This window comes from Neolamprologus multifasciatus, chromosome 1 (genome assembly GCF_963576455.1).
Source record: "Neolamprologus multifasciatus chromosome 1, fNeoMul1.2, whole genome shotgun sequence".
NCBI lineage: Eukaryota > Metazoa > Chordata > Actinopteri > Cichliformes > Cichlidae > Neolamprologus > Neolamprologus multifasciatus.
This window is the reverse complement of record NC_140439.1, coordinates 26,909,666-26,937,223: the sequence shown is the minus strand read 5'-3', so window position 1 is coordinate 26,937,223 and position 27,558 is coordinate 26,909,666. Positions and strand designations below refer to the sequence as shown.

The 27,558-nt window shown below is 37.7% G+C and overlaps 1 protein-coding gene across 4 annotated transcripts in view; it reads right to left on the bottom strand.

Annotated features, from left to right (window-relative positions):
• Nucleotides 1-603: 603 nt before the first annotated feature.
• mdga1 (MAM domain containing glycosylphosphatidylinositol anchor 1) overlaps nt 604-27,558 on the bottom strand; it is a 196,246-nt gene continuing 169,291 nt past the window's right edge. For 3 of the 4 annotated variants that reach the window (XM_085138178.1, XM_085138290.1, XM_085138369.1), the window contains 3 exons: nt 24,501-24,631; nt 9,813-9,930; nt 604-903 (listed from right to left, as the gene is read on the bottom strand). In XM_085138178.1, coding sequence (XP_084994304.1) covers nt 818-903; nt 9,813-9,930; nt 24,501-24,631 — 335 coding nt within the window. In that variant the 3' untranslated portion in view covers nt 604-817. The remainder of the gene's footprint in view (nt 904-9,812; nt 9,931-24,500; nt 24,632-27,558) is intronic. The other variant, XM_085138243.1, reaches the window with a different exon arrangement.

Here is a 27,558-nt window from a genome sequence, read left to right as displayed (position 1 = left end):
GTTCGTCTCTTGTGGCAAGCAGAGAGGCTACCAAGAGGCTACCAAGGACACCCTTCTTTTATCCTCAGTCCTGGTTTGTCATTTCCTCAATGATTGATTTATTTATTTATTCATTCAGTCATCAGTTTTTAGTGTCTCCTTATCAATCAGTAGCTCCCATGGTGCCAAAGGCTGGTCCGGAAGGGAGACGGTCTTTGTGGAAAAGGTTGTTTTGACCACTTTCCCTTTTCTCTCGCTCTTTCTTTAACTTTCTTCCTAGAATCCCCGTTCCCCCATTTCATTCCCTCAGGTCCTTTGTCATCTTTGGTTGTGTGTCCGACACTTTGGTGTGTCTGGGGAATAGGGTGGAAGGACTTCCGAGGATAGCGGTTCAAGGGAGTGAAGATACATGAAGGGTGCACATATGGACCAAGAAGAATGACAAAGGAGAGAAAAAAGACAAAGTTGACAAAGTGACACACTGACATGGATAAAGAGAATCTAATCAAGGGATAAAGGAGGGAATTTCAAGTCTCTATGTCAAAGACCATTAAGTATGTTAACCTTAAATACAGTATGAGCATTGGTTGGTTATATGAAGCGAATAGGTGAAATATTTAAAAAAAAAAGAGCAGAGGACAAGAAGATAGACAAATACATAGTGTTTCTTGTTGGATGCATGAAGGACAGCAAGACAATAACTGAAGAGGACAGACAAGTAAATGGACAGGTACGCAGAGGAAAAGACAGGTACAGGGGAAGAGAGAGAAGTAAAAGAGCGCAAGTCAGGGCAGTGTCTGTCAGCACAGACAGTTGGTGGTGCTATGGGGAGTGCTCATCATCTGAAGAGTAGTGAAACAAAGCAGGAGAGGCCAAAGGTCAGCCATTTAGCCAGTGGGAGTGGGTGTGATCCTCCGATCAGAACTACAAAAAAACAAACAAAAAAAAGAGTCATGTTAGCACAGAAATAACATATTAGCAATTTTAACAGCTTCTGCTATCAAGATTAAATAATTCCAGTATTCTTCCAAAACTGGCCTGTGCTATAGAAATGTAGGACTTAGTAAGGTTCATTTCTGCTACGCTAACTTACTTTATGTTCAGAATAAAAAAAGACATACAAAACCATAACCTAAAAATCCTTCATATCTGGGGGCACAGATTGCAATAGTATACATTTAAAAAAAATATTGTCTATCACACACACAAAAAAATCTACTATGTTTTTTTTGCAGCTGGCCTTATTGCATATTTATGTGTCTATTTTGGGAGGAGACTATTTAAAGAATCTCACGCATGTGAGAAAAACATTAACAGTAACAGCATGTTTCCTTCGTGCCTGTGATATTTGCCACAAAGAATGTTCATTGCTTTGGAATAAGAGGGGGTAATGTTTTCAGAATAATTCTCACAAATGGATGTCTCAAATTTATGAGTAGGGAGCCAAAAGTCTGGCTATGTCTTGTAACTTTTCCCTAAGTCCTACATTCCATCTGAGTCTTAACTCATATGACCCATTAATAACTCATTTTCCCATTAATTTGCAATACAAATCTGATTCCAAAAAGTTGGAACGCTTTGTAATGTGTAAACAAAAAGAGAATGATAAGATGACATGAGATTTTTAATTACTTGCAGTCTCATAAACCAATTTTTTTTAAATGTACCATTTTAGGAAAAATATTAGCTCATCTAGAGTTTGATAGTGATACTTATTCTCAAAACAGATGGGACACGGCCCAGTTACCATTATGTAGTATCCCATCTTTTAGCAACAGCTTGTAAACAGTTTGTAAACTTGGGAATTTGGGAACTATGGAAACCAGTTGCTGGACTTTTGGAAGAGGAGTTCTGTGCCATTCTTGTGTGATATAAGATTCTAGCTGCTCAAAAGTCCTGAATCTTCTGTGCTCCAAAACCAGTGTATACCTTTTCAAATGTGCAAGCGGCCAATTCCATAGACACTAATGCATACCATCAAAAATGCAAATGCTTGTTTGAACTGAACAAGCCAGATAGATCATATCCTTTCAGTCCTTCAGTTCTGAAACATGTTCACATATGGCTTCTTCTTTGTACGATAGAGCTTTAACCTGCATTTGTGGATGGCACGATGAACTGTGTTCACAGAAGTGTTCCTGAGTCTATGCTGTCATTTCTGTGAGAGAAACATGATTGTTTTTGATGCAGTGCTGCTTGAGAGCTCGTGGACATCCAATATTTGTTTTTTAGCCTTGTCCCTTGCACACAAGGATTTATTCATATTCTGGGAATCATTTGACATTACAGCTAGCAAGATCATTGGTTTCAACATCCGCCTCACCCACAAAGCCATCAGCCTTGTGGGTGACCCCTCCGAACTCTTCACAGGCCCTCTCCAGCCCCCTGCCTTCGGGGAAAAGGTACAAGAGCATCCGGGTTTGGTCCAGTAGACTGAGCTTTACTCAACAGGCTGCCAGAAGACTTAACTCTGTTCATATATTGCCTGCAATTTTGCAGAATTTCCTAATAAAAGGTGCTTTTGTGTTAAAAACAAGTTGTCTCAAAATTTTTCCCCCTATAATTAAATTTCAGCAGTAACAAATTTAAAAATGGCCCTTTCCTGTTGTAAGCAATATATTTCTAAAACAGTTTGCCTAAGCCTTTTACAGTACTTGTTATTTTTTAACAACCTCTTTTGTATGAACACACTCATAGCTACATTAGTAAACTGGTTTGAGTTATCCAAATCAAATAATCACCTTTTAAATCACATTTAAATGCTGAGGTTAGGTAGACGAAGCCAGAAAAGCAAAATTCATCTAAGGTTTCTTGAACTTGCTTTTTAGTACAGGTCTTTACTGATGTGCTTTTTGTAATTTCCCCAGTTAAAGTAGTAGTAAACAATCACAAAGGCTTTGTAGCCATAAACAAATATATATTTTTAAAATTACAAGAAAGATGATTTTTATATCTTACTGGAATTAACTTGTTGCAAAAGCTGTATAAACAGGACGGTTCAGAAGGTTTTCTGAGATGAAGACGACTTTTAGTAAGAGATGTATGTGACAGTTTACTTAAATCTAAAAACTATGAAGGACACTTATAAGCATTTACATAATAATCATCAATGATCAAGGATACAAGGAACGTCACACTAAAACAGACAGCAAGCTTTTTTGTGACAAAACTGTCATAGAAGACAAACCGAAGATTGAAGACAAACTAAGTAAATAACTGTGCATGTGATGATTATGTTTATCTATGTGGCTTAAGACTTCCTTAAAGCCTGCGGGTGTGTTGTCTGAGTCTTGTATGACTGTATTTGTTTTATTGTGTTCCTTTTGATATTTTATGTCTCTTTTATTGCATTTTTAAATGCATAGCATGAATGTAAATTAGAGCTAGCCTTCAATGATTTATTGACTCTAAACAAATTAAATTTTATTTGAGCATTAAAGAATGCCCTGAAGTGGTAGTTTTACTAAGAAGTATCATGTAAAAAGTATCAAACCGTGTTGTGAATGTTATGAAGAAAGAAGGAGGGTTTGTAGAAAAAGGTTCACAGAGACTGTCAGGGAAGAAAGAACAGGTTGTATGGAGAAGAAAAGATGAGAAGACAGTCATGGCTGAGAAGGTGGTCGAGTAAACGAGAGAAACAGAAAGCTTCACCACTGAGATCCCATACGTTGCCATGACAGCTCTGAGATTTTAATGAGAGTAAAGAAGTTACGATTGATGTCATCATCAATATTTGTTGAACCGTTTTCCTTAGCTTTTTTCTGAAGGTCGTGATTGTTAAAGCACAGTTGGAAGACACAATGCAGACATTTTTTATATGGTGTAATCTAATTGTTCAGATTTGTTGAATTTGAAAATTAAAATACCAGCTCAGACACAGCACACAGGATCATCTAAAGCTTTCATTTATATTCATTTATATATGCAGTCCTATAAAACAAACTACAAAACATAAAAACACACATACAATACACACCCTCCTTTAATACATAAATTACAAACGCAAGCTGTTCAGACACAGTTTCATAAAAAAAAGCATGGGTATTGTATTTAAAAGATCAATATGATTTCATATCAGGGGTCCATCCTTCAGGCAGAAAATCAATATTTGTAATAAATTTTGTATCTGTATGCAGAAGATACACATTTAAACAGGCACACACAGGCACACACACATTCCTATAGTAGAGTATGCAGGCAACCAATTGAGTGGAACATGGTGTTTAGGATACAGAGTAATAGGGCACTCAACTCCAAATCTTTGGAAGATAAACAGGGTGCAGTCTTTTGAAATGTAGCAGAAAAGGGAGAAAACACGCTGATAAAAATACTAAAGGGCAAAAAGACATACAAGTTTCAGCAAGCCGCCATTAGTATAATTTAAGAAAACAATAATAATAACATGTAAAACCCAGGTGGTATTCAAATACCAATCAAAAACCAGCACACTGTAAAGAGAACTGCCCCAGGGGTTAGCAGATAAGAGCAACTTGTGTCAGCATTCACAGCCCAATTACAACCAGATTCTAAATATACTTCTACACTGAAAGTATCAACACAGTATCAATATACACAATAATGTTAAAAACTATAAGTAAAAATATAGCAAAATTAACTGAAAAGTATGACTAGAAAAAAATAATGTTTCCTCTAAAGTTGACAGACGTTAAAAGAATGCATGAAATACTCGATCACTAAGCGACCCCATCAACCATATAAATTGGTTTAACAATAAAAAATTCTTCATTTATGCTTTATTCAAGATTTTAGGGCTTTCCATGTGTAATGTAGTTAAATATGCTTCCCTCTGTAGTAATAATCTCTGTAATATTCTCCCTTCAGAAAAAGTAGTAAATGTGGCTGCAAATGCCAATTTTTTAAAGAGTTAAAAAGAATTCTGGGTAAACACTGGCATATCTGATGAACCTTCCATAAGTCACTTGTGCTAAGAAACTGAAAAAAAGATATTATTCAGGCCTTATTGCCATAAATCACATAATGTTTCTTTTTTGACTGTAAATGATGACACGATTTTCTCATCTGCTATCCTATGTGATGCTTCTGTTTGCAGATGGTTTTCATTATTTAACTACAGCTCTGATTTTTGATTGATATTGGAACATTGTATTTCAAATACTTTTGTCTTGCTTCCTCCCTTTCATTTAGCAAATGTTCTCTTTACGCACTCATTCAATCGTCCTATTTCCAAGACCAGGGGTGCTGGAGGTGTTGCAGCACTGCCTCTGGCCAAAGGCAGCCATCACAGCACCCCCTGGCAAATGGAAACAAAAAATAGATGAAGGTGTCGAAACACTTTTGCCGTTGATATTTTACTCGGAAATTTGTCATTCAGAAGGTTGTGTGAAATAAATTCAAATACGCTGTCCCTCTGACCCCCCATTGCACGTCTTTTATGCTCCAAAATGCGATTAAAAGCATGACTAAGGATAACCATGGTGCAAAATATACTCACACACCTGCTGAAAAACTTTGGACATCAGTGCCTGTAAATTTATCAAATTAGAGAGCTTATTATGAGCTGTCCAGCACAGGTTAACAAAATAATTAAGCAGTAATTCCACAGTTCTGCCTGTGTTGCAAAGGTTTTTGACTATCTCAATCTGGCTATTGGGTGGAGTTAAATAATATCCACATTTCGACACGTTCTCGTCAGGTGTGCAAAAATGGGTTTATTTATATCTTGACTCCTGCATCTCATGAAAATTCACAGTTAGAAGGCTGGTATAGTTTTCATAATAAATTTGATCACCTGTGTGTGTGTCTGACATGTGTGCCCTGTGGGGTTTAATTGGTATCTGTGTTAAAAGCTTGCGTGTAAGATGAGGTTTTAACTTCGTTATTATCTGTGCGACCAAGTTCAGTTCAATTTTGGCTGCTTATTCTTGCCTGCTGTGTGCAGCAATGGAATCAAATATATTGTAGTTTCCAGTATTATTTTCTTTAAGAAAGAAATGAGCTTTCTGTTGGAACTTTTACCCACAAATTAAATTAAACCTTGAAAAATAGGATAGATTCCATTTGTATTACTGCATAGGCAGACATTTAATATCACTACCAGAACTCTGCATGTCGTTGCCCAATAGTTCTTTTGGGACTAATTTCAGCCTTTTGTATGTACTGTTCATACACTTTTTTTTTAAAAAAAAGTTTTTGTTTAATTATTTGAGAATGGACCAGCGTGACAGAAGAGCAACATAAAAACAACAAAGATTTCAGTTTAAAGTAAACTGCCTCTTCTCCTGCAATAAAACACATATGAGCCAGGTGGGGCTCTGTGATTTGTGCAGGTGGAGTTGCACCAAACATGTCAGAGGCAATCATCCTTCATTTAGGATAAAAGTCTCTTGTGTGTGCACAAAGTTGACCTGAAGTAAATGTGTGCAGTTGTGCATGTGAGTATGCTTATACGGCAGCTGCAGTGGTCGCATAGACAGTAAGCACCTGCTCAAAACACTTCCAAGGTGGACGCACATGGATGCGTGGGAGTGTGTGTGGGTGTATGTACTTTATGTAAAAGTATGAAAAAGACATAAGTGTGATCACAGCAGGGCAATGCTGCTGGTTACATCTACATGTACTCCTGTCACATATTGTGCAGACCATTGCCATAGTACTGATTTTTCATCTCACCCCCCTAATATCTATCTCTTCATTGATAACCTGAAAAAGGTTTAGATCTATATTTTACACAAGGTTCCAATTATGACACAGACTTGTACCTTTCTGTTAATCAGTTATAAATGTGTGCTCCATGGTTCAATGCCAGAAGTGTTAAATGTCTGTACCTAGCCTTCCTGCCTAGAACCTGGTCACGAATTAACTTTATGTATTCTAAATTAATTAGCATTTTTCTCAAAGTCATAAATGAAAATGTACAATTACTGACAAACAGAGTTGCACTCAAAAAAAGTAAATTGGGTGGTTGTTACATTTACAAAAGTCTAACTTGTCATTTGAACAAAATAATTTCATGTTTCTATGGTGAACGCAGTTAAATCATGTTGGATGTGCATGAAATTTAAAAACTTAATTTGTTCTTGTTCAGATAACATGATACAATCTAGGAAGAGTGGTTAGTTGCCTGGACTCACGAAATTCACAAGATCATATGAGATGTCAAACCACAGGAAAATCACTGGGGTTGTAAGAGGCAGACAACCATACACACACCATGTGTATGTGTTACTATTTACTATGGTTTAACTTGTCAAGGACAAAAATGTAAAGAAAATTCTGCATCAAGCATAGCTTTCCTACTTTTGTTGAGTCTGTATTGACAGCTCAAGGCCATGGTGGCTCGTGCTGTTGCCTCAGAGCAAGAAGCTCCTGGGTTCAATCTGGCCGAGTTTGCAATGGGTTCTCTCTGTGTATTCTGGTTCCCTCCAGATTAGAAGTCATTCAGTTATTAGGGTAAGGGTAATTGGTGATTCTAAATTACCCAAAGGTGTTAAAGTGCAAATGGTTGTTTGTCTCTATGATATAGTCTGGCGACCTGTCCAGGATGTACCCTGCCCCTCTTACCTTATCGCTTCCGCAGCCCAGATAAAGTTAAGAGGATAGCTGGATTGGAAGTTGCTCTAAATCCATTGAATTTTTTGTTGAACATTATGTAATATGAACATAACATGTACTACAGACAGAAGTTACATTTGTTCATTCAACAAGATTATCACTGGTGTGACAAACAAATATTTTACTAGTTCATGTAACTGACTTTTGATGTATGTGTTTAAACAATATAACATGACTTTAACTAAATTTAATTAGACTAACTTGGTACAAACAACTTGTTTGAATAAAAGTCAAATTAATGGAATGTTAATGTTAATATTATGTTAAACTTACAAACATATATCGTGTTAAAACAACACAATCAAGATGGATTAATATAACGTGATTTTTTAAGATAAAATTACGTTCATCCAATGAATTATTTTTTTGAGTGTGGGTTTATTCTTCTCTAATCCCTATTTTACCTCACCAACTTCATGGAGGTAGAGCTTGTACCCAAGACAGATGCATTTTCTTGCAGTGGCAAAGACTTTTTAGTTACTTGCTTGATAATTGCCCATCTGTCTGCACTGTGAGTCTCTGCCTGCATAAAACCTGCAGGACACAAATGCACACGCGCCCGCTCCGAGAGCTCAAGAGCTTTCCTCTTCCTGTTTACACCTTCATCCATTATTCACTCCATCCGCCAGTGTTGTTACATGCACATATGTGTGAGATTGCACTGCACATCCAAGCAGACAATCATCAGCACACTCAGACACACCAACTCACACTCAAGGTTTGAGAAGGTAAAAGGAGGATGTTAATAATTCATTAGATTGTGTTTTCATTTTTTTCTTTTTGTTTATTTCTAATGTTTTTTCATAATAATGTCTGGCAAAAGTTAACATGAACATTCTCAGTACATGTTGCTGTATATTGTAATGCGACACACAGCATTTGCTCCTGTATTTCATCTATGTCTGTACCTGGGGTCCTTCCCATTTTGCACCGAGTTCTTATTCTTTCCCTAGTAAAGAGTGTCTTTCAATCTTTTTTTCTAAGAATGAATTTATTTTTATTTTTTTTACTAATGAGACAGTGAAATCACAGAGGTACATTTGTCATGTTGGGCTATGTAACAAAATAATATTATGAGCATAGCTCAGGATACATTATTGTATATTAAACGATAAATGGCCTGCATTTGTATAGCGCTTTACTTTGTCCCTAAGGACCCCAAAGCACTTTACACTACATTCAGTCAGTCACCCATTCACACACTGGTGATGGCAAGCTACATTGTAGCCAAAGCTGCCCTGGGGCGCACTGACAGAGGCGAGGCTGCCGGACACTGGCGCCACCGGGCCCTCTGACCACCACCAGTAGGCAACGGGTGAAGTGTCTTGCCCAAGGACACAACGACCGAGACTGTCCGAGCCCGGGCTCGAACCGGCAACCTTCCGATTTCAAAGCGAACTCCCAACTCTTGAGCCACGATCGCCCCTAAATCTAAATCCTTAATTATCACACAGTGTCTCTGTCATTTCTCTACATTTCTAAAACAAATAACCCACGCTTTTAAAGATAAAGAGAAGTGAGCAGAGCTATGCTGATGAATAAAGGATAGATGAAGAATGTAGGGTAAAAGGAAACAAGAACAGATATAATGACAATAAGTGTGGAAGACGCAGCAGGATGTGGTATAGACAGTTAGAGGATGAAAAGATAGCAAGATAAATGCAGTTATTAAAGAAGAAGAAGAAGAAGGACCACAAATTATGATGAGCCTTCCAGCTTACCTCCATGCTGGTGCCCTGTGGTGTCCACTTGTTTCTATACATCCCGCACAAAGACAATATTTTCTCTGTGCTCTATATTCCAACACCTCCCATACACTACAGAAGACTTTTAGTTCTCATATCGTGACAGCTCTAAAAATATGGTTTCTATAGCAATTAAATTCTCTATTGCCTTAGTTTATTTTCATTTTAACTTAATCCAGCTCAGGTAAATTTAGTTTGATAATTCATTTTCTTTTTTATTTATTCTACCACAAATTCCAAAAGTTGCTTTTGTGTGCGTCTTTGTTTATTAAGTATATGGCAGCCTCGCTTCTGTCAGTCTGCCCCAGGGCAGCTGTGGCTACAACCGTAGCTTGCCTTCACCAGTGTATGAATGTGAGAGTGAATGAATAGTGGTATTGTAAAGCGCTTTGAGGGGTCCCGAAAAGCACTATATAAATGCAATCCATTATTATTATTATTATTATTATTATTATTATTATTATATTTCTACACAAAAATCCCAAAATATCTTACCTGTCTTACCTGCGTTGGCTACAGTGTTTTGTTGCTTGCACTCTCCTCTGGTGATAGACACGTCGTCAATGGCAATATCCCCCTCAAAACCCGAGCCTCGAATTCCTTCAAACACAATCTGTTTAGAAAAGAAACATCAACAGATGAATGCTAGCTGAGTATGTCCAGAGAAATATATACAAAAACACAGCAAAAGTTCACCAAATGGCCACTGAGGAATTTTGCCGGAATGAAACTCTTACATTAATGAATAATAGACTAACCAATAATAACTGCTTTTTTCCTCACATTTGATATCTACGGTCATGCGAGAAAGTACGTTTTTATACGTGTTTTTTGCAGTCCTCTCTGCTTTTGTTTACACTTTGTACACAATAGTTTGTACACTCCATGATGTTGCTTGCAAAACAACCTTTACTAAAAAATAAGTTGTTGCCTCCTGTATGTCTTTATCAGTGTCTCGTATTGTTGTGGTGGAAGTGGAGGAATAGCCCGCTCGTCTTTACGGTGTAGCTTCAGTTTATTTAGGTTTTCAAGCATTGTTGATACACAGCTCTCTCAGCTCTCTTTAGGATCATTGTTCTTTGCATGACTCATTACGGGCCAGCCTTTAGCTGTTGGGATGAAGGGCCTCATATTTGATTCCAGAATGATTTGGCATACAGGGGTTATTTGTGTGGCTGTACAACACGCCCAAATCACCATCCCCATAGGTGTTAAGTGTTTGTGCTCATGTGCTGTGTTTGGTATTTGCCAAATGTGGTGTTATGCTAAAATATATCAACTTTGATCTCATTTCTCCAAAGGATACTGAACTAGAAGTCTTTTTAAAACCTAAGCTATGTCCTTTTTAGAGAGTGAAGGCAACCCTCTTGGCAACCCTTCCAAATAAGCCATAATTGCTCTTATTTTCTTTAATGTTTAATGACACCTAATTGTGTCATTAAACTCAACTTTTCACACACTGAGATATCATTCTTTGGTTTTTGATAATTCTCTGAGCATTTCCAGGTTTGAAGGGAATTTCTTGGGATGTCCACACCTGGGAAGGTTGTGAGATTGTGGTAATACACACCTGAATGGCAAACCAGCCAAATCTGCGAAAATTTATTAAGGTGATGCTTACTTATTATCAGCACCTGCTACTTCTTAATACCTATAGAGGCAGTAAAAGTATACTTAGTTTTTCACAGGACTGGATACTCCGTTAAAATGTCTTAAATTTTGTAAAAATGAATTTAAAATTAAAATGCAAAACTAATTTAATTACTCTAAAGAACCTACTTTCTGTATCTAAAGTTGAGCAATAATAACAATAATAACAACAACAATATAATTAATAATTATAGAAAATATGAATACTTTAATTAAATAAAGACATGGAAACATCTATTACAGATAGCAACATGCTAGTTTATTCTCCCATTTCAGGAATTTACAAGCTGTAGTTGTAACCTAACGTGATGGGAGTGAGCATCCTATCTGCATTATTTGCAACGCCCAGTTGAGCAACTCCAGTCTCGCACTGGCAAAACTAAAGGAACACTTCTTGAAGCTGCATGGAGACGGGGAATACAAGAACACAACACTTGCTGAATTCAAGGCGAAGAGAGCCAGATTCGATGAAAGGCCCACTCTGCCTGCTCTTGGATTTGTACCCGTTAACAAACCGATCCTCACACCATCGTACGAAGTTGCTTACCTGATCGCAAAGTAGGGCAAACCACACACCATTGGTGAAACACTCATGAAACCAGCTGCGTTAAAGATGGCAAATCTGATACTCGGAACAGTGGCCGAAGGTAAATTATCCCAAATTCCTCTTTCAAATGCCACCGTCAGCGACAGAATAGAAGACATGAGTAAAGACATCTTGGCTCAAGTAGTCACCGATCTGATTTCAAGCCCGGCAAAATTCAGCCTTCAACTCGATGACATCACAGACGTTAATCTAAGCCAGCTTACTGTTTTTGTGCGCTATGTGAAAGATGACATGATTAAAGAAGATTTTTTATTTTATAAGCCTTTTACAACAACAACTAAGGCAGCCGATAAGAAGAAGCTTGTGGATGACAACAATCTTTCACGGGACATGGTTTCTGCAGTTTGTACAGACGGAGCTGTCCCAGTCATGCTGGGAAGAAACTTTGGTTTTGGTGCGCTAGTAAAAGCCGATGCACCACACATCATTGTGACTCATTGTATTTTGCACAGGCATGCATTGGCAACAAAAACCTTGCCTCCAAAAATGGCAGAAGTGTTAAAAACTGTGGTGGAATGTGTGAACTATGTGCGAAATAGTGCTTTGAGGCACCACATCTTCAGTGAGCTGTGTAAAGAAATGGGCTCTGAATTCAAGGTACTTCTGTACCATTCTAATGGTGCTGAATTGTGTTTTTGCCATGTATGTGGAATTAGCCCTGTTTTTGCAAGAGCACCAACACTGTCATGCAGATTGCTTCAAAAATCTTGAGTTCATTCTCATTTTAGAATACATGGCTGATATATTCGCAGCTCTCAATCATCTCAATCAGCAGATACAGGGTGGTGGAGTCAATATCATAGAAGCGGAAGAACACCTGAAGGCTTTTCAAAAAAAGCTAACGTTATGGAAACGACGAACAGAGAACAACAACTTCGCAAACGTCCCCCTTCTGGACAACTGTGTAAGTAAGATCGAAGATGTGTCTGGAATCTGAGATATTTCTGTATCCACGGAACTGAAGCAAACAATTGCAACGCACTTAGTTGAGCTTGCAAAGTCTCTCGACAGATATTTCCCTACAAGACAGCCGTTCACGTTTGCTGTTGAGACAGCAGATGTCAATGTTGAATGCCTTGACGAAATCATTGAAATTCAGCAGAGTGAGGTTCAACAGCAACTCTTCAGAACAACAACGCTCTCAACGTTTTGGTGTCGACAAATGGACAAGTATCCAATTATTGCTAAGAAAGCTCTGGATTTTTTAAATACCATTTGTTACAACATATCTTTGTGAGCAATCCTTTTCGACAATGCTGGACATAAAAACGAAGAAAAGGAACAGACTTTTCTGTGAAAATGACATGAGAGTGGCATTTGCCAAGGTGAAGCCACGCATATCTGAACTGGTCTCTCAAAGGCAACAGCAGAAGTCACACTGATTTGCAGGTACTGTATGTAATTTGTTGTAAGTTCATGCACTGTGTTGGTTTTGTTCTTTGAACAAGGTGATGTTCATGCACGGCTCATTTTGTGCACCAGTAAAAAACATATCTATGTCTTGAATTTGAGAAAAAAAATTTTCACTAAAGAGGAGTTCGGTGAATGCGCATATGAAACTGGTGGGGTTCGGTACCTCCAAAGAGGTTAAGAACCACTGTCCTAACATCATTTTCGGACCCACAACAAGAAAACTAAGCAGGAGACTCTTCTGAACACTTCCCCCATTTTAGCCACCAGCCATCTGGTTTTGACTGACAGCCTAATTACTGTGGTGTACCAAGGCACCAAAAGCCCAGCGCACCCAGCTAATCAAAAACCAAGTGTATTCTGTCTAGCTTCTGAGGAGGGAAAAGCAAATAAACAAGAAAACTTTGTTTCTCCAAAATAACAACAAAAGTAACTCTCATGACTGCAGTTGTTATTGACTTTTACTGCAAATCCCAGTGCTTGATAAGTTTAATTCTGAAAACAATAGTCAGAGTTGTTGCTTTGTAATAATATTTGAGCGTTTCTGCAATTCCAATGCCTCATTCTGTTTTATTTTTTATTTTTTCAACAGAAAACAGCTCCATGTGAAAATTCCTACATGGGCTGAAGTATACAGCATACAGTATACCAGCATCTAGCAGCCCTTTAGCAAGGTATTTAACCCTCAATTTATTAAAAAAAAAAAAGTGAGAACGGAGCAGGTGTTACTATAGAAAGGAATGCAATACTCCTAAAAAAAACTGCATGCACTCTACTTGCATAGTATGTCTGTATACCTACAGGTTAACAAGCGAGCAGGTGCAAGCATGGAGGGGAGGCAGACCGTGCATGACTGGGTTCACTTTAAAAACTCCATCTGTTAACAGCAACATGCTGCGGTTAAAGTATCAACTGAGCAGGCTTGCTATCAATTTGTGTGTAAATATATCGAGCCAGAGCAAGGGTGGGTCCAATTAACCCGATTCTGACCCAGCAAGAAGAAAAGAGTGACCTAACCCCACATGTGCTCAAAACAAAACATATATAATGGCAGTGCAAACACACTGTTAACATCATCTTACTTTTGAGGCATTCAGCTATTGTGTTTTAACCTAAAGGTCCTGTTAGTATCTAACAGCAAGTTAACTTTAGTGGGCAGATATTAACACTTGTAACCTCGTAATAACAACTTAATCTAACTTTAGAGTAGTTTTCTTCTTTACTTAGCATAAGTTAGATCCGCTCTTGCACAATTTGGCCTCATATATGCTTATATATTTCTTATATACTCCAATATATTCTACTCCAGCTGCTAACTAACCCTTGAGTACACCACATAATCCACCAGTTATTTCAAAACAACAGAGCGAGGAGCAGGTGTCTCTATGCATACAAATGTAATTTTGATAGAAAAACTGCACATACTCTCATTGTATACCATGAGTACATAGGTACCCTAATCATTTTCTTATATTTTCTCTCTACTTCTCTCCACACAGAGCCAATTTAATTTCATTCACAAAGGGGAGGAAAGTACAAGAGCATTATCATTTATTCCCCATTTGCTTTCTAATTTATTCCCCGAATGAGAGATCCTCTTTGAATTAACAAATAAAATAATTAGGAGAACCTTGACGCTGATTGCGTGGTGGCGAGGGAGCAAGTCCAGCGGCACAAGCTGTATGGCTTTAACAGGTCTGCTCATATATACAAAAAGGCTATTTTCTTCCGTATAGGCTGTAAAGAAAATTCTGTGGTCCTCAAGTGAAGAGGCTTATTCGCCACAAGGCCACGATCCTTTCATTTATAAATGCTACAATGAAATTTCCTTGCTGCTTGACTGTCGTAAACATTTTGCTTTATTAATGGTTTTTCTTCCTTTAATTCCAGTTTTCTTTGTATATTTGCCAGCCATAGTGTGATTTCTTTTACATATGCACACATGTACTGTACCTTTACAAACACTTAACAAGTGTGTCTTTATAAACAAGCCTGTTGTTTAAATATAGTCCAGACTATAGACTAGAGTATGATAATTGAAAAACTGAAGCTAAATGACTAACACTGGCCTTAACAAAGAAAAGTGCAAAATTACTAATTAACTGTCTCATTTACATATTACAATCTGACCAGCAAAGCTTTTTTTCTCTAAGATATCAAACACAATAGCATGAATAAAACAATACAATACAATATCCTGTCACTGCAAAATAATGACTTTATATGTTTAGTTTTTGGATATGGCTCAGGGACATAACTGACCAGCAAGCTTAAATGTGAGAACCGACATTGTTTCACATTTAAATATTACTGCTGGGCACTTTGCTGGGGTCCTCAACAGTAATGTGCTTCTCAGTTTCTAAACCTTGGTAGTTGTGTTTGGTGTGCTGCATTTTTGCATCACACTAGATATACAGAAATGACAAGTTGGAGAGCTGTTGTAAATTATGCAGTTATCAAATTCTGGGACAAAAAAAATGTGATCACAAAAGATACATGTTATATATAATAAAGATGATATTTCTGTCTTACATTTTCTGAATATTTAAATAAATAACTAAATCTGCACCCTTCATGAAAAAAAACATGACATCATTTTCTTTTTGAAAAACTGTGTAAAATTTTCTGTATTCCAGTTCTTGTTATTATACTGCATAACGTGTGGGTGTGAAGGATCTTGAGTGAGATAGAAAACTTGCGCATGTGTGTGCGTGCATGAGTGTGTGAATGCAGGATCAAAGGGTGTGCAGTAAAGTGTCAGGTTGAAGTTGTGAGTGTGTCGTTTTGTCACGCCTTGTAACCTTTAATGTTCCCATTGATGTGCTATCCACATACCAGAGGGGACACAGCTGTGAGAGCGAGTGAGTAAAAAAGAGAGAGACTGCATGCACATGTGTGTCTATGTGTGTGTGTGTGAGAGAGAGAGAGAAAAAGAGAGAGAGAGCTTTAAAATACCAGTGCAATGTGAGGCACACAAATGTGGGTTGGCCTGGTTTCCAACAAGCCCCCCAGGTACCAAACACTGCTAGGAACACAGATGGCCTCTGGGTAATCCACAGAGGAGCAAGTAGGGACACAAATACTACTACAACACGTTACCGCCTTCTTTGCGACTCCATTGATTTTATGTGTTCATGTAATTTCTGCTATACAAGTTGGTCTCAATAAACAACCTCATTAAGATTAATTTATTTACAAGTAACCTCAAGAGTGGAAGCTTGGGAAAGTAAAAGAGCTGCAGATTTAGTGCAAGAGAGATGGTCACAGTTATACTGATATCATAACAAAACATACACCCCTCCATTAGGTACACCTGCTGTATGCCAGTTCATGGAGGTTTGAAGCCTATCGCTGCTAATACTGGGCAGGAGGCCGGGTAGATAGGTCAGCAGTCCATTACAGGGATAAGTTGAAGACACAACACTTTGAAAGCTAAAATTCCCACCTGTGGCCAATTTACAATTGCCACTTAACTGTGCTTATCTTTGAGCTGTTGTAAGAAGCCATAGGTTCCACAGTAAACAACAACACACATTTGTTCCTAAGGATATTATGATCCCTGATAAAGAGCATTAAAGGTCCTAAAGTACTGCTTCAAAGTTTGTGACTTTACAACTTTAATATACATGGAAAGTAGTAATCATAGCCAGTAGACCATACACAATGTAACATCTTACACTTCCTTATCAGTTAGCTCGCCACTGTTTACAATGAGAATCTTGTATTAATGCTAGCCAGAGGCTGGGCTCAAGCCTGGGCTGTTGTAGAGAGGCAGGAAGGAAAGCTGTTTTTCAATACATCATTACTTTTGTTGGATGGAGCACAAAGAGAGAGGAAATGCAGAGCCGAGTGGCAGCACCTCAAAGACTTCCTGGGTATGCAGTCAGTGAGGTGTGCACACAACTAGAGAGTTTGTGTTCTCCATGGACAGCTCTCAACACTAAGCACAAATGAAACATGCGTCAATACGCAGTCACTTCTGCACTCCGTGGAACTCAATAACATCCACATCAAAAACCACCTCTGGGAATTCAAGCGAATTAGAAAATCATATTGTTCAAAGGGTAAATTTGAGATAACAGATAATGGACAAAAAAGGCTACCACTGTTTGTTTTTCTATTGAATTTGGATAAATGGTTTCTTTGGTGAAAAAAGAATTAACATTTACATTCAAAGCAGTAGTCACAGACAGAGCCACTGCTGCACTCAACAACTCAGCGATGGGCTATTTAATAGTGGCTAAATAGTGGCTAAAAGAGCAAGCTACTGTTTAGACATGCTAGAAGAAATGGGCTTAATAGACCCACTGAGTGTATAAAAAAGAAGCTATGCAGTATAACACAACAACACCAATTGTGTCATAATTCCCACTGTCATGAGCAGACAGCTCAAGTCATTACTATTGATTATGAGGATACCAGCACTCCCCAAAGACATACAAAGAGGAAGAAGAAGACACAGACAGAGGATGGGTGGAAAACAGGATAGCTTGAAAACCCACAGCTACAGAGAGTAGTGGCAGGCAGGACTAACCACTGAGACGGGCCATGTATTTAAAACCTTTATGATATGTATAAAAGAGTTTTCATAGACAAAAGCGAAAGTTATTGATCAACCATTTTTTATAGCTTTTCTATAGTAATCTCAACATTTTGAGGGGTTTTAATGCCAGATTGGGGGGAAATAGCAAGTTTATTGTGATAACTAGCTAATAATGGGGATTTTCATTTGATGATTACCATTGTTTGTAGATTTACAATTATTTTCCAATTGAATGATGACACTTCTTGTGTGTTAATTACTTATATACAAAAAAAGAAAGAAAGAAAGACAGGGAAAGAAATAAAGTTTGATCAAACAACTTTAATCTATCAAAATTATCTAAAAAGTTGTCCTTCTTAGATGCTCCAAACATATTAATTAAATAATGTATTAATTAAACCATGTAGGAAACAAATAATTCAGAGTGATCCTGTGGCCTTGCACTGGCCCGCTGGTAATTCTCAGTTAATGATAGAGCAGTAATAGGAGTTGAATGGAGGAGGAGGAGGATGGGCTGCTCAAAAGAGTAACTCAAGGAAGACAGACAGGTATAGAGCAGAGGGAGAAATGGGGTTCACCCTTCTTATTTCATTTCATCAGGCCCCTGGGGAGCTTGGAACATAACAGAATGTCGTAAGAAATGAGGCAAAGTGAGAGACGGAGAGAAAGAGTATGTTTATCAGCTCACCTCCTCTGGCTGGCTCATAGGATCAAGGCTGCTTGCTTTGTACATTATTAAACAACTCCATTTGTTACACAGCAGTGGTTTGTGTGTATGTGTGCATGTATGAGTTGAACAGATAGATCACACCGAAATACTAGAATATCTGTTGGTGTGAAGGTAAAGAAAAATATGTTTTTAGCTAAAGGAGCGAAGCTAAAATAGCCCATAGGATTTACTCAATATCTATCATACCCGAAAGGTTTTGTACAAGTGAGTTTTATGATATTAGACTGTGGCAGTAAAGGCATTAAAATGTATAAGTTAGAAAAAAGAAAATGTTTTGAAAAATTACAGAATTACAGACTGACTGATGACGTGTACTTTGTATTTTTGTCAGGATTGTGCTGCCGAGCACTCTTAAATATTCTTGCTGAGTGTTAAGAATTAAAAATTTGAATTAGTGCAATCATCCTAAAATACAGCTCACTGAGGAGTAATTGGGAACCCTTGCATTTCTTAATAAAGTTGAAATATTTTAGGGTCATACATGAAAAAGGACACAAATACAAATATAATATGAAAAAATATATATGCAACAACAAATCTGAAAGACAGTAATGGCATAATGCACAAAGTCTCTAAGACATGTGCTGAACCAAACAAGCAGTACATGCATATGAAAAAAAAGTGTACACCTTAAAGAGAGAGACACCAGCCATGTACAAGGCAACCCTCAGTTGCCAAGGAGACGACCCCTATCGTTCATGCATCCTTCCTTATTCATCCATCCTGCCTCATCTACCTTTGAAAAGTCACGTATAAATGGGGTGGATGAATAATTAAGCTGCATTAGGAGCTTTATTGATGAAATAAAGACATCCCCACCTGACTCACTCCATCTTGTCATACCCTTTTTGTAGAGTACCTTTTACTTGGTTTGCAAACACTTACACACAGTTTCCTTTTTGTCTTTTTCTTGGCTGTATAATTGCTGTTGATAACCAGCAGATGTTAGTACCTTATGCCTAAGTCACACAGACCCAAGGACCTGTCAGTGATCCCCTGGGAACTACTGGTCGCAAGGAAAAAGGTGTATTCCCTGACTAGTTGCAAGTGTTTGCAAAATGTCCCATCCATGGTGTGAAACATACTATTGCCTTCAGAGTGAGATCTCAACTTAAATGAACCTCAGTTCAGCTGCACAGTTTCAATGGTAGAACTTTCATATTGTTTTAATACCGTTTATATTACTTCTGAAAAAAGTATGATTTGTTCTGTTGTATGTGCATTATGTGCTAAGAGTGGATGCTTGTTTTCATGGGTAAAGAGATTACCTTACTGCAATTTAACAACTGTGTTGCACTTCAAAACATTGACGTCAACTACCATGCCAATACAGTATCACAGAAGAACCTTAAAACATACACTTTGCCCATGGGTTTAGTGTTCGCTTCCCCTTTAATAGTTAAAGAAACATTGGGTAGCAAAGGCATGGTTAATGAAGAGCAAATGCAGCCCCTAGCTAAGGCCTTCAGCCCACATTCATCATGAATTCAATTTCCCCGATGCACGTACAAAGAGTATCTGGAATCATTACAACACAACTAGCAGGCATCCCCTGCTCATAAATAAGCCTGTTAATTGACCTGTCATAGCTAATTGCTGCAGGGGATATGAGACTGGTGAGTGTGTGTTTAAGAAAAAGAGTTTATCTGTACGTCTGCATACTGTACTGTGCAACAACCACCCTTTGTATTTTCCTAGGCAAGGGGGAACTCGATAAGGTGATTTATTGACATGTAAAAACATACATGAAGATGCAGTATGCAAGGCAAAAACAATCCTAATGAGGCTGAAAGTCAGTATTTGGTATGACCACCTTGATTCTTTAAGGGTGAGATGGAGGAGGCAAATCCATATTACTCATTCGTGTTGTGCTTTTCTTTTAATCCAGCTTTGCTTTTACTGTATTTGGGACCATTGCTATACAGAGAAGCAAAGCCTTTTCAAGTCAGGTGCTTTCTACACTCAATCAAAATCTAATGGTAATTTTTCTGTGTTCATAATTAAATCATTTTTAACAAAACCAAATTTCAAATTTGAATTCATGATTCCACAAGACCTGCTGCCACTGATCTTCTGTCCAGTTCTTGAGTAATATGGCATACCTCAACTTTTCTTCTATGTTTCTCTTTCTTATCAATGGCTTCTTGATAGTAGGCCATCCACTGAGACCATTTCTGATGAGGTTTCAGTAAACAGTAGATGTCTCAGTTGAAAGGCAAGATCCACTCTCGGGTCCTGTGTTAGTTGTTTCATGGGTTTTCCTATTTCTTAAAGACATAACTTCCAGATACTGGTTGTCTGCTATAGATAGTATTTTAGACTTGCAACGTTTTCTTTCATCCTCAGTTTATTCGGTTTCCTTTTTTTCCCTTAACAGACTACTGGTAACAAAGTGTCTATAGATTACAATCTAAGATTAATTATTTGCTAAGTTCTCTGTCATATGTAGACACAACACTGGGGGATCCCTCAAGCTATAGGTGCCTTTTTATGTTTGAATAATTCCTAGGTCATTGTTAAGTGGAAAGAGGAACTGCTCAAGACCACTTTAAGAAATTAAAGAAAGTCTAGTTCCTTAAAAACAAAATATAAAGAAAGGAGTGTTGGCTCAAGACTTTTGCATAGTACAGATGCCTGAATCTACACTGTATGCTTGTGATTTTATTTGTGCATAGATAGAATGTAGACAGATATATGGAAAAAGAATGTGTGATGGGGTATTGGCAGCCTGATAGCTGAAGACTGTCCTTTTTAAATTTAAAGCCATTAGTCATCAGCCCTGAGAGAAGACATCTCGAAAGCAGACCAGGACAAGAATCAAGCCAGTTACTCCCCTTGCCCCAACACTCCACGAGAGAGAAAGACAAGTGGAGAGAATGGGGACTAAACAGACGCAGACAGCAAAACACACATAGCAAAACTAAATCGTCATCATTTTTGCCCTCCCTTTTTCTCACCCTCCGCTGGATTTTAAACATTCTAAAATAGACACATATACACAAACTCACAAACAAACCCATGGAGTAAGAAAAACTGGAAAAATGAGTGAGAAAGGAAACATCATGTCCAGTTAGAAAGAATGACTGAGTCATCTAGTTTGTTCTGCCACATGCCAACAGGGAAGAACTAACTGCAAGCGCAGCTGCCAAAGAGCCGAAGGGACTTCAAGGATGTGTCAACAGACAGTGCTCAAACACGGGCGCTTCTTCTGTTATGTCTTCCAGGCTATTTTCTTCCACTATTGACTGAATGTGCACAGTTACTGTAACCCAAACTTTAAACTTCCGGTGAACTTAAACAAGGAAAGATGACTGTACAGCTGAAAGCATGAAAATTTGCACCCCTTGAACTGAACTGAGAAATAGTTCGGATAAATTTCTAATCCAGTCGAACAGACTTTTAAATGGAGTTTCATTTGAGGGTAACAGTTCTTGTATAAGCAACAATCAGAGATTGGAAATCACCAGCTGGTGTAGAAGGCCTGAGGTAGTTCTCTTGCAATTGTCTTTGTACAGTAAATTGAATTGTCACCATCCGATCAAGTGCGTGTTCCTTTACTGAAGTACTAGGTTTCCTACTGTACAATCACACGTTAGTATGCCATTTCTTGTCAAACTAGTGTTTTCATGAAGAGTTTTTTGCAAATGCAAGAACAGTGCTCTCTCTTTGTATCAGCTGCATTACTTTCTCTTCATGGGAGAAGTTGAAAATAAACTACCTACACTGTAACTAAGAAGCACTGTTTTGTCTGTGACACACAATTCACAGTCCACCAGGCTTTTAAGAGGAGGATCTTGCAACTTTAATCAAGTGCAAGTGCAAGTCCAGATGTGTGACTAATGAAAAGGAATAAAAAGTGCCCTTGACCCCCACAGGTACGAAATCTGGTGTCTTAGTTATGCCTTTTGGATTCACTCGTACCTTTAGAGGTAGAAGCCACTGTTAATCAATCAAAAGTTATTTCGAGTCATCACTTTTATCATGTGATCAGACTGGTCTCTTCCAGGCAGACAAATGTCCTATTCATAGTGCAAAAATTGTGTGAATCACATGCCGGGGCCTTCGCAGTCAGATCTGAACTACAGTATGGGAGGTTTTGTACAAACGAAAATAAAGTAATGAAGATATTTTTGAAAAATGACATTTTATTCCTCATGTGGACCTTATTGTTGGATTAATTCCAAGTTGTACTGAAGCTGTTATCCTTAAAAAAGAAAAAAAAAAAAAAAATTTGGTCTTGTATTTCTGTCCATTTGTGTACCTCTAAAACTAAGGAAGCAATATAGGACCAACCCAGAGGCTAAAGAGATGCGCTTGCAAGCAGTCCTCAACAAAAATATGCCATCCATGCAGATTAAATGCTCATTGTATAAAAAGCACAGCAGAGTTAACGACAAAAGAAACAATCACATTTTTGGTTCTGGTTCATTTACTGGCTTGTATATTTGGGACCAACACATTTGCTGGCACCAAAACAGAGCCAGTCCAGTCTATACTAAAGAACTGTTTGAAATGCCAGGATGTTTTTCTTTTGTTTTGTTTCTGGAAACAAATAAATTAAGCGTCAGTATTTATAGAAATTTATTGTATTTGATCACCACTAGCTACAGATGTTTATGTCTATTTACTTTCATTTAGAGGTCAAAGCTGTATGCATAGCTGCACATTTATGTCATTTGGACCTTTCAAATCTGTATGAAATCTTGTTGCCAGCTGTGAGATTAGCACATTCTTGATGAAGTGAATGATTTTCTGGTTACTACGTGAATAGGCTTGCTGCTGACATTCAGCAGAAAATGAGTCCAATGTGTACTCAAAGGTCCCCATTTATCAATAATGCCCTCAGTGCTAAAATGTCAAAATCCTGTATCCACATTTATTTAAGAAATGAAAAATGCACACAAGTCATACAAAAAGCTTGGGGTTAATTTATATGTATCATATTTTTCATTGCCTTCATTAGTACTACTTTTGGCACAAATTTGTATAACTTGATAAATAATAATGTCACATTATATTGATTCCATTGGGTGTACTCTCACATTGCAGAGTATGTCCACCTGCAGTGTCGAAGCCACTGAGGGGAGGACTGACTGGATATATGACCGCTAAAAGGGGTATGAATTCTTTCCCAACACACTGCACCAACCCACTCCTAAAAGCTTAAAAACTGTATTTGTTTTTATGCTAGTTGAAAGTTTTCTTCCAACACAGAAGAGAAATGAGATTATTGGATATTAGTTAACTCAAACATCAATAAATATAAAGCGATAGTGATTTTGGGAAGTAGATCTCTGGGCGGTTTAAATGTCAGTCTTTAAAATATGGTGTGAAAAATTCAAGCAGTGTTTCAAGACTAACCCTTTTTGGGAATTTCCTCATTTCCATTAATTCATGGTATAAAATCCCAGTGCTGGCTTTGCGCAGTGGAGAACTTTCCTCTTGGGAAAGACACAGTAGAGAGAAAATGGCTGAGGCAGAGGGACATCTCACAGATGAAAGAGATGACAAAAAATATAATTTTTTGTGTGTTTTGTAAAAATACAGTTAGGTCTATGATTTGTTGGACAAAGACACATCTTTTGTAGTTTTGCCTTAGTACGCCACCACAGTGGATTTTAAACCAGCCAATCAATATGTGATTGAAGTGCAGACTTTGGGTTTTACAAAAGATTTCGCATTAACTGTTTAGGAATTACAGCCATCTTTATACACAGTGGCCCGTGTTCAAAGGGTTAGAATTAATTGGAAAATTGACTGACACACAGTTTTGTGCACTAGGTGAGACCTGTTTTTGTGTTATTTCATGGCAAATGAAGCAAACATAATATCTGAACTGGATTCAAAGAGTTGAATTTCTACGTCGGAGCTTTTTGACAGAATTTTAAGTATGAGAGATGTCTGTGCAAGTGAGAGAGGCCATCATTTGTCTGAAAAACAAAACAAAAAAGCAAAACAGCAACAAAAAAACTATCAGAGAGATAATAAATAAGTTTAGGAGTGGCCAAATCAAAAATCCAGTGCACTATATTAATAAAACAACGAAATACTAAGGTCTACAATCAAGAGACATCTTTGCAAATGGAAATATAGACTGGAAAAGCCACTCACGATATTAAGCATACCACATTATCGACATGTATGGCTCCTACTGGTCACTAGGTCACTAGTGTTTATTATTGATGGGACTGCTGATTCTGTAATCACCAATCCTACGAAGCAAAGAAATCAGAAAGGCCTTACCTGAAAGGGTCCACTGGGGGTAACGTCAAAGAATGCTTTCTTCCAGTCTGGGCCTTGATGACCAGATTTTGTCCACATTGCTCGGTCCACAGAGGCAATGCTTCTCACTCGCAGATAAACATTGAGAGTACCTGTGAAAAAAAATCCCATGCGCAGCCACACATCCAGACAAACACAGCCACAAACATGTACAGGAATTTAGAAACACTCAGTGTCATTGTCACTCTAGCTGGTTTTATAGTTATGGTCATGACCAAACACAGATATATTCCACTGCAAAAAATTATAATAATACTAGAGGAAAGATCAGTTTGTCTTGGAAGAATGGCCAAATATTACTCCTGAAATTTGTGAAACACGCTATCATCCTGTTGAGATTTGAGTCTGTCCCCCAAAATAAAAATGGCTATAATAAATATTTAAACAAGATTCCGATTTCAATAGCTAAAGGTGCCGTGACTTTTGTTGCATTTTATTCCCATTGTGAAGACTGTATATTTAATATAGCAAGTCTAAAACTCTACCCTATTGTTTTACTTGCCATGGAGAAATAATCCAAATAGTGTCCATCTCTTTTTTCCCCTCTCTCTGTCTCTTTCAGGTCTCTAAAAGTAGGTGTGAGAGAATCATTCATCTTCTTAATGATCCCCAGCCAGCTCCTAATTGGAACATTAACCAACCACGAGTCTCTTAAACAAATTTGCAAGCGGGGGGCACGCTATGCTATACTTTATTTGTGTGTGTGTGTGTGTGTGTGTGTATGTACTTATAGACTTATGCTTACACAATGGAATCAATCATTGTTTTGTGAAACTATAAGCCTATATTCTTTAAATCCCGGAAAAATCACCAGGCTGGCAGCACTAAGCATCATACCTTGTCACAGGAGATTTGTGATACTATAGGGGAAGGATCCAACTGAGCAGTTAAGCAACATGTTTCAACTGTCTGTGGGCACCGAGGGAAGCAGTGTTATCGGACTGTCAATCCAGTCTTCACCTTGACCCTACATATTTTAGCACTGTGAAAATGTCAAATAAAAGGAATGACGCTGTTTAATTAAACATTTCTGGCACATTTACACAGATTAAAAGATTTGTTTGGGAAGTGGCAGATGGCTGCTTTGATTCCAGTTGATAACAGGAAGGGCATCTCATGTTAAAAAAAAAAATCAAGACATGCGGAGGTGCTGTAGTGATCGTTGTGACAAGGGAGGAGGTGAAAGTAGCTTCAGTGGAAGCCAAATTGATAACAGCTACAGCCAGTAGCTAATCAATAAATACTGAGAACCACCAATACCTCCAGCAAACCACTGTATCTGACCAAACATGACTCCTATCAAAGAACATCTTGTTTTTGTTGAGTTTTTAGATTCTGTATGAATTACATAAAACAATATGCCATATTTAGTTCCTTTTGAAAGCCATGATTCTTTTGCTGCCTTTGAATCAGTAAAGCTGTTTTCCCATGGTTGTGATCATTATAAGGAAAGTCTAGTCTCCACTAGAGATGAGCAGTAATGCGTTACCAATTACTATTTTCAAGTAACGAGTAAAGTAAGGGATTACTATTGCAAAAAAGTAATTAAATTACTGTTACTTTCCCCGTACTTTGACTGCATTACTAAACCGTGATTTTGTTTGTGAGAGTGTCTCATGACAATGACGTACGAGCGTGCGACGTCCGTGGCAGCAACAGACGTGCGTAGTAGATCAACCATGGATAATATAGAGTGTGAGAGAGAGTACGACCATGCAGCATTTAAAGCTTGGAAGTCCTGACATTACTTACAATTTTCATTAGTCCGTAAAAAGTGACAAAAACATTAGCGCCCACTGTACACTCTGCACAGGAAGAAAACTTCTTTCTACAGTGAAAAATTAAACTTCAAATCTGAGCAAGCACCTAACAAGCTGCCACAGGAATGTGAAATTCACTGGTTCCCCCCACTGACATGACCGCTGCAGCACCGGGCAAATCTCCACCCACTCCTGCTAAACAGGTGAAAATAGACTTAAGAGTGACAGGGCTTTGTGCTGCTGAATCTTTGATTTTATTTATGTTTTGATGTGTTTTACTTGCATCTATTTGAAAGAGTGAGTGTAAACACAAAAAAAAATATTTTATTTTATATGCTGATATATGCACAAAAAAGGTTTAAATGTTAAACTAATTTCTTCAAATCAAAGACTGTTGCATAATTAAATTTTTGCTTGATGCAGTGTGCATAAAGTTAAAAGATTAAAACTAATAAAACATTTTTTTAAAAAGAGACCTTTTCATTTGATTCAATTGTATATGAAGGATTATGCAGAAAAAATTGGGATTGGGCTGAAAGGTCTGTTGCTTTATTACATATTCAGGTTGTGTATCATGTTTTTAAAAAGTGACTCAGTAATAAGTAAGTAATTACTTTTGAAAATAACCAATCAGTAAAGTAATGGCATTACTTTCTTGGAGAAATAATCAGTAATTAGTAACTAAATACTTTTTTCAAGTAACTTGACCAACACCGATCTCCACAGTGAAAATGCAAACGTAAAACAGATTTTACCTTTTTTATGTAACTGTGGGAAAAAGAATAAGATCACATATACCAAAATGTCTAAAATAATTTTTTTTAACACTGAGTATATTTTGCATGGTTTTGTGAAGTCTGGATCTCAGTAAAAATAATGATCTGATAGCGTTGGAACAGCTACATTACTACATTAAAAATGTTAATTACATTACAGGCTACTTGCTCTTCTATGAGGTGAAATCTAGCAGATAGGTTTTTCAGTGTCCTACAAGGTTTTCCAACTGGAACTTAAATTTAATTTTCAAGAAGTGAACAAACATTAAATGTTAGAAAATATTTACCTCCCAAAGTCCAAAAAAGCAGCATTTCTGCAAACAAGACCTAATCTTGATGTATAGTATTACCTTTTAACCCAATCTCTTAATGTAACACACATATCTGAGCCTCATAGTTCCTTTCTTCTCTCTTTCTCCTGTTACCACCATCACCACCTACACACACACACACACACACACACACACACACACACACACACAC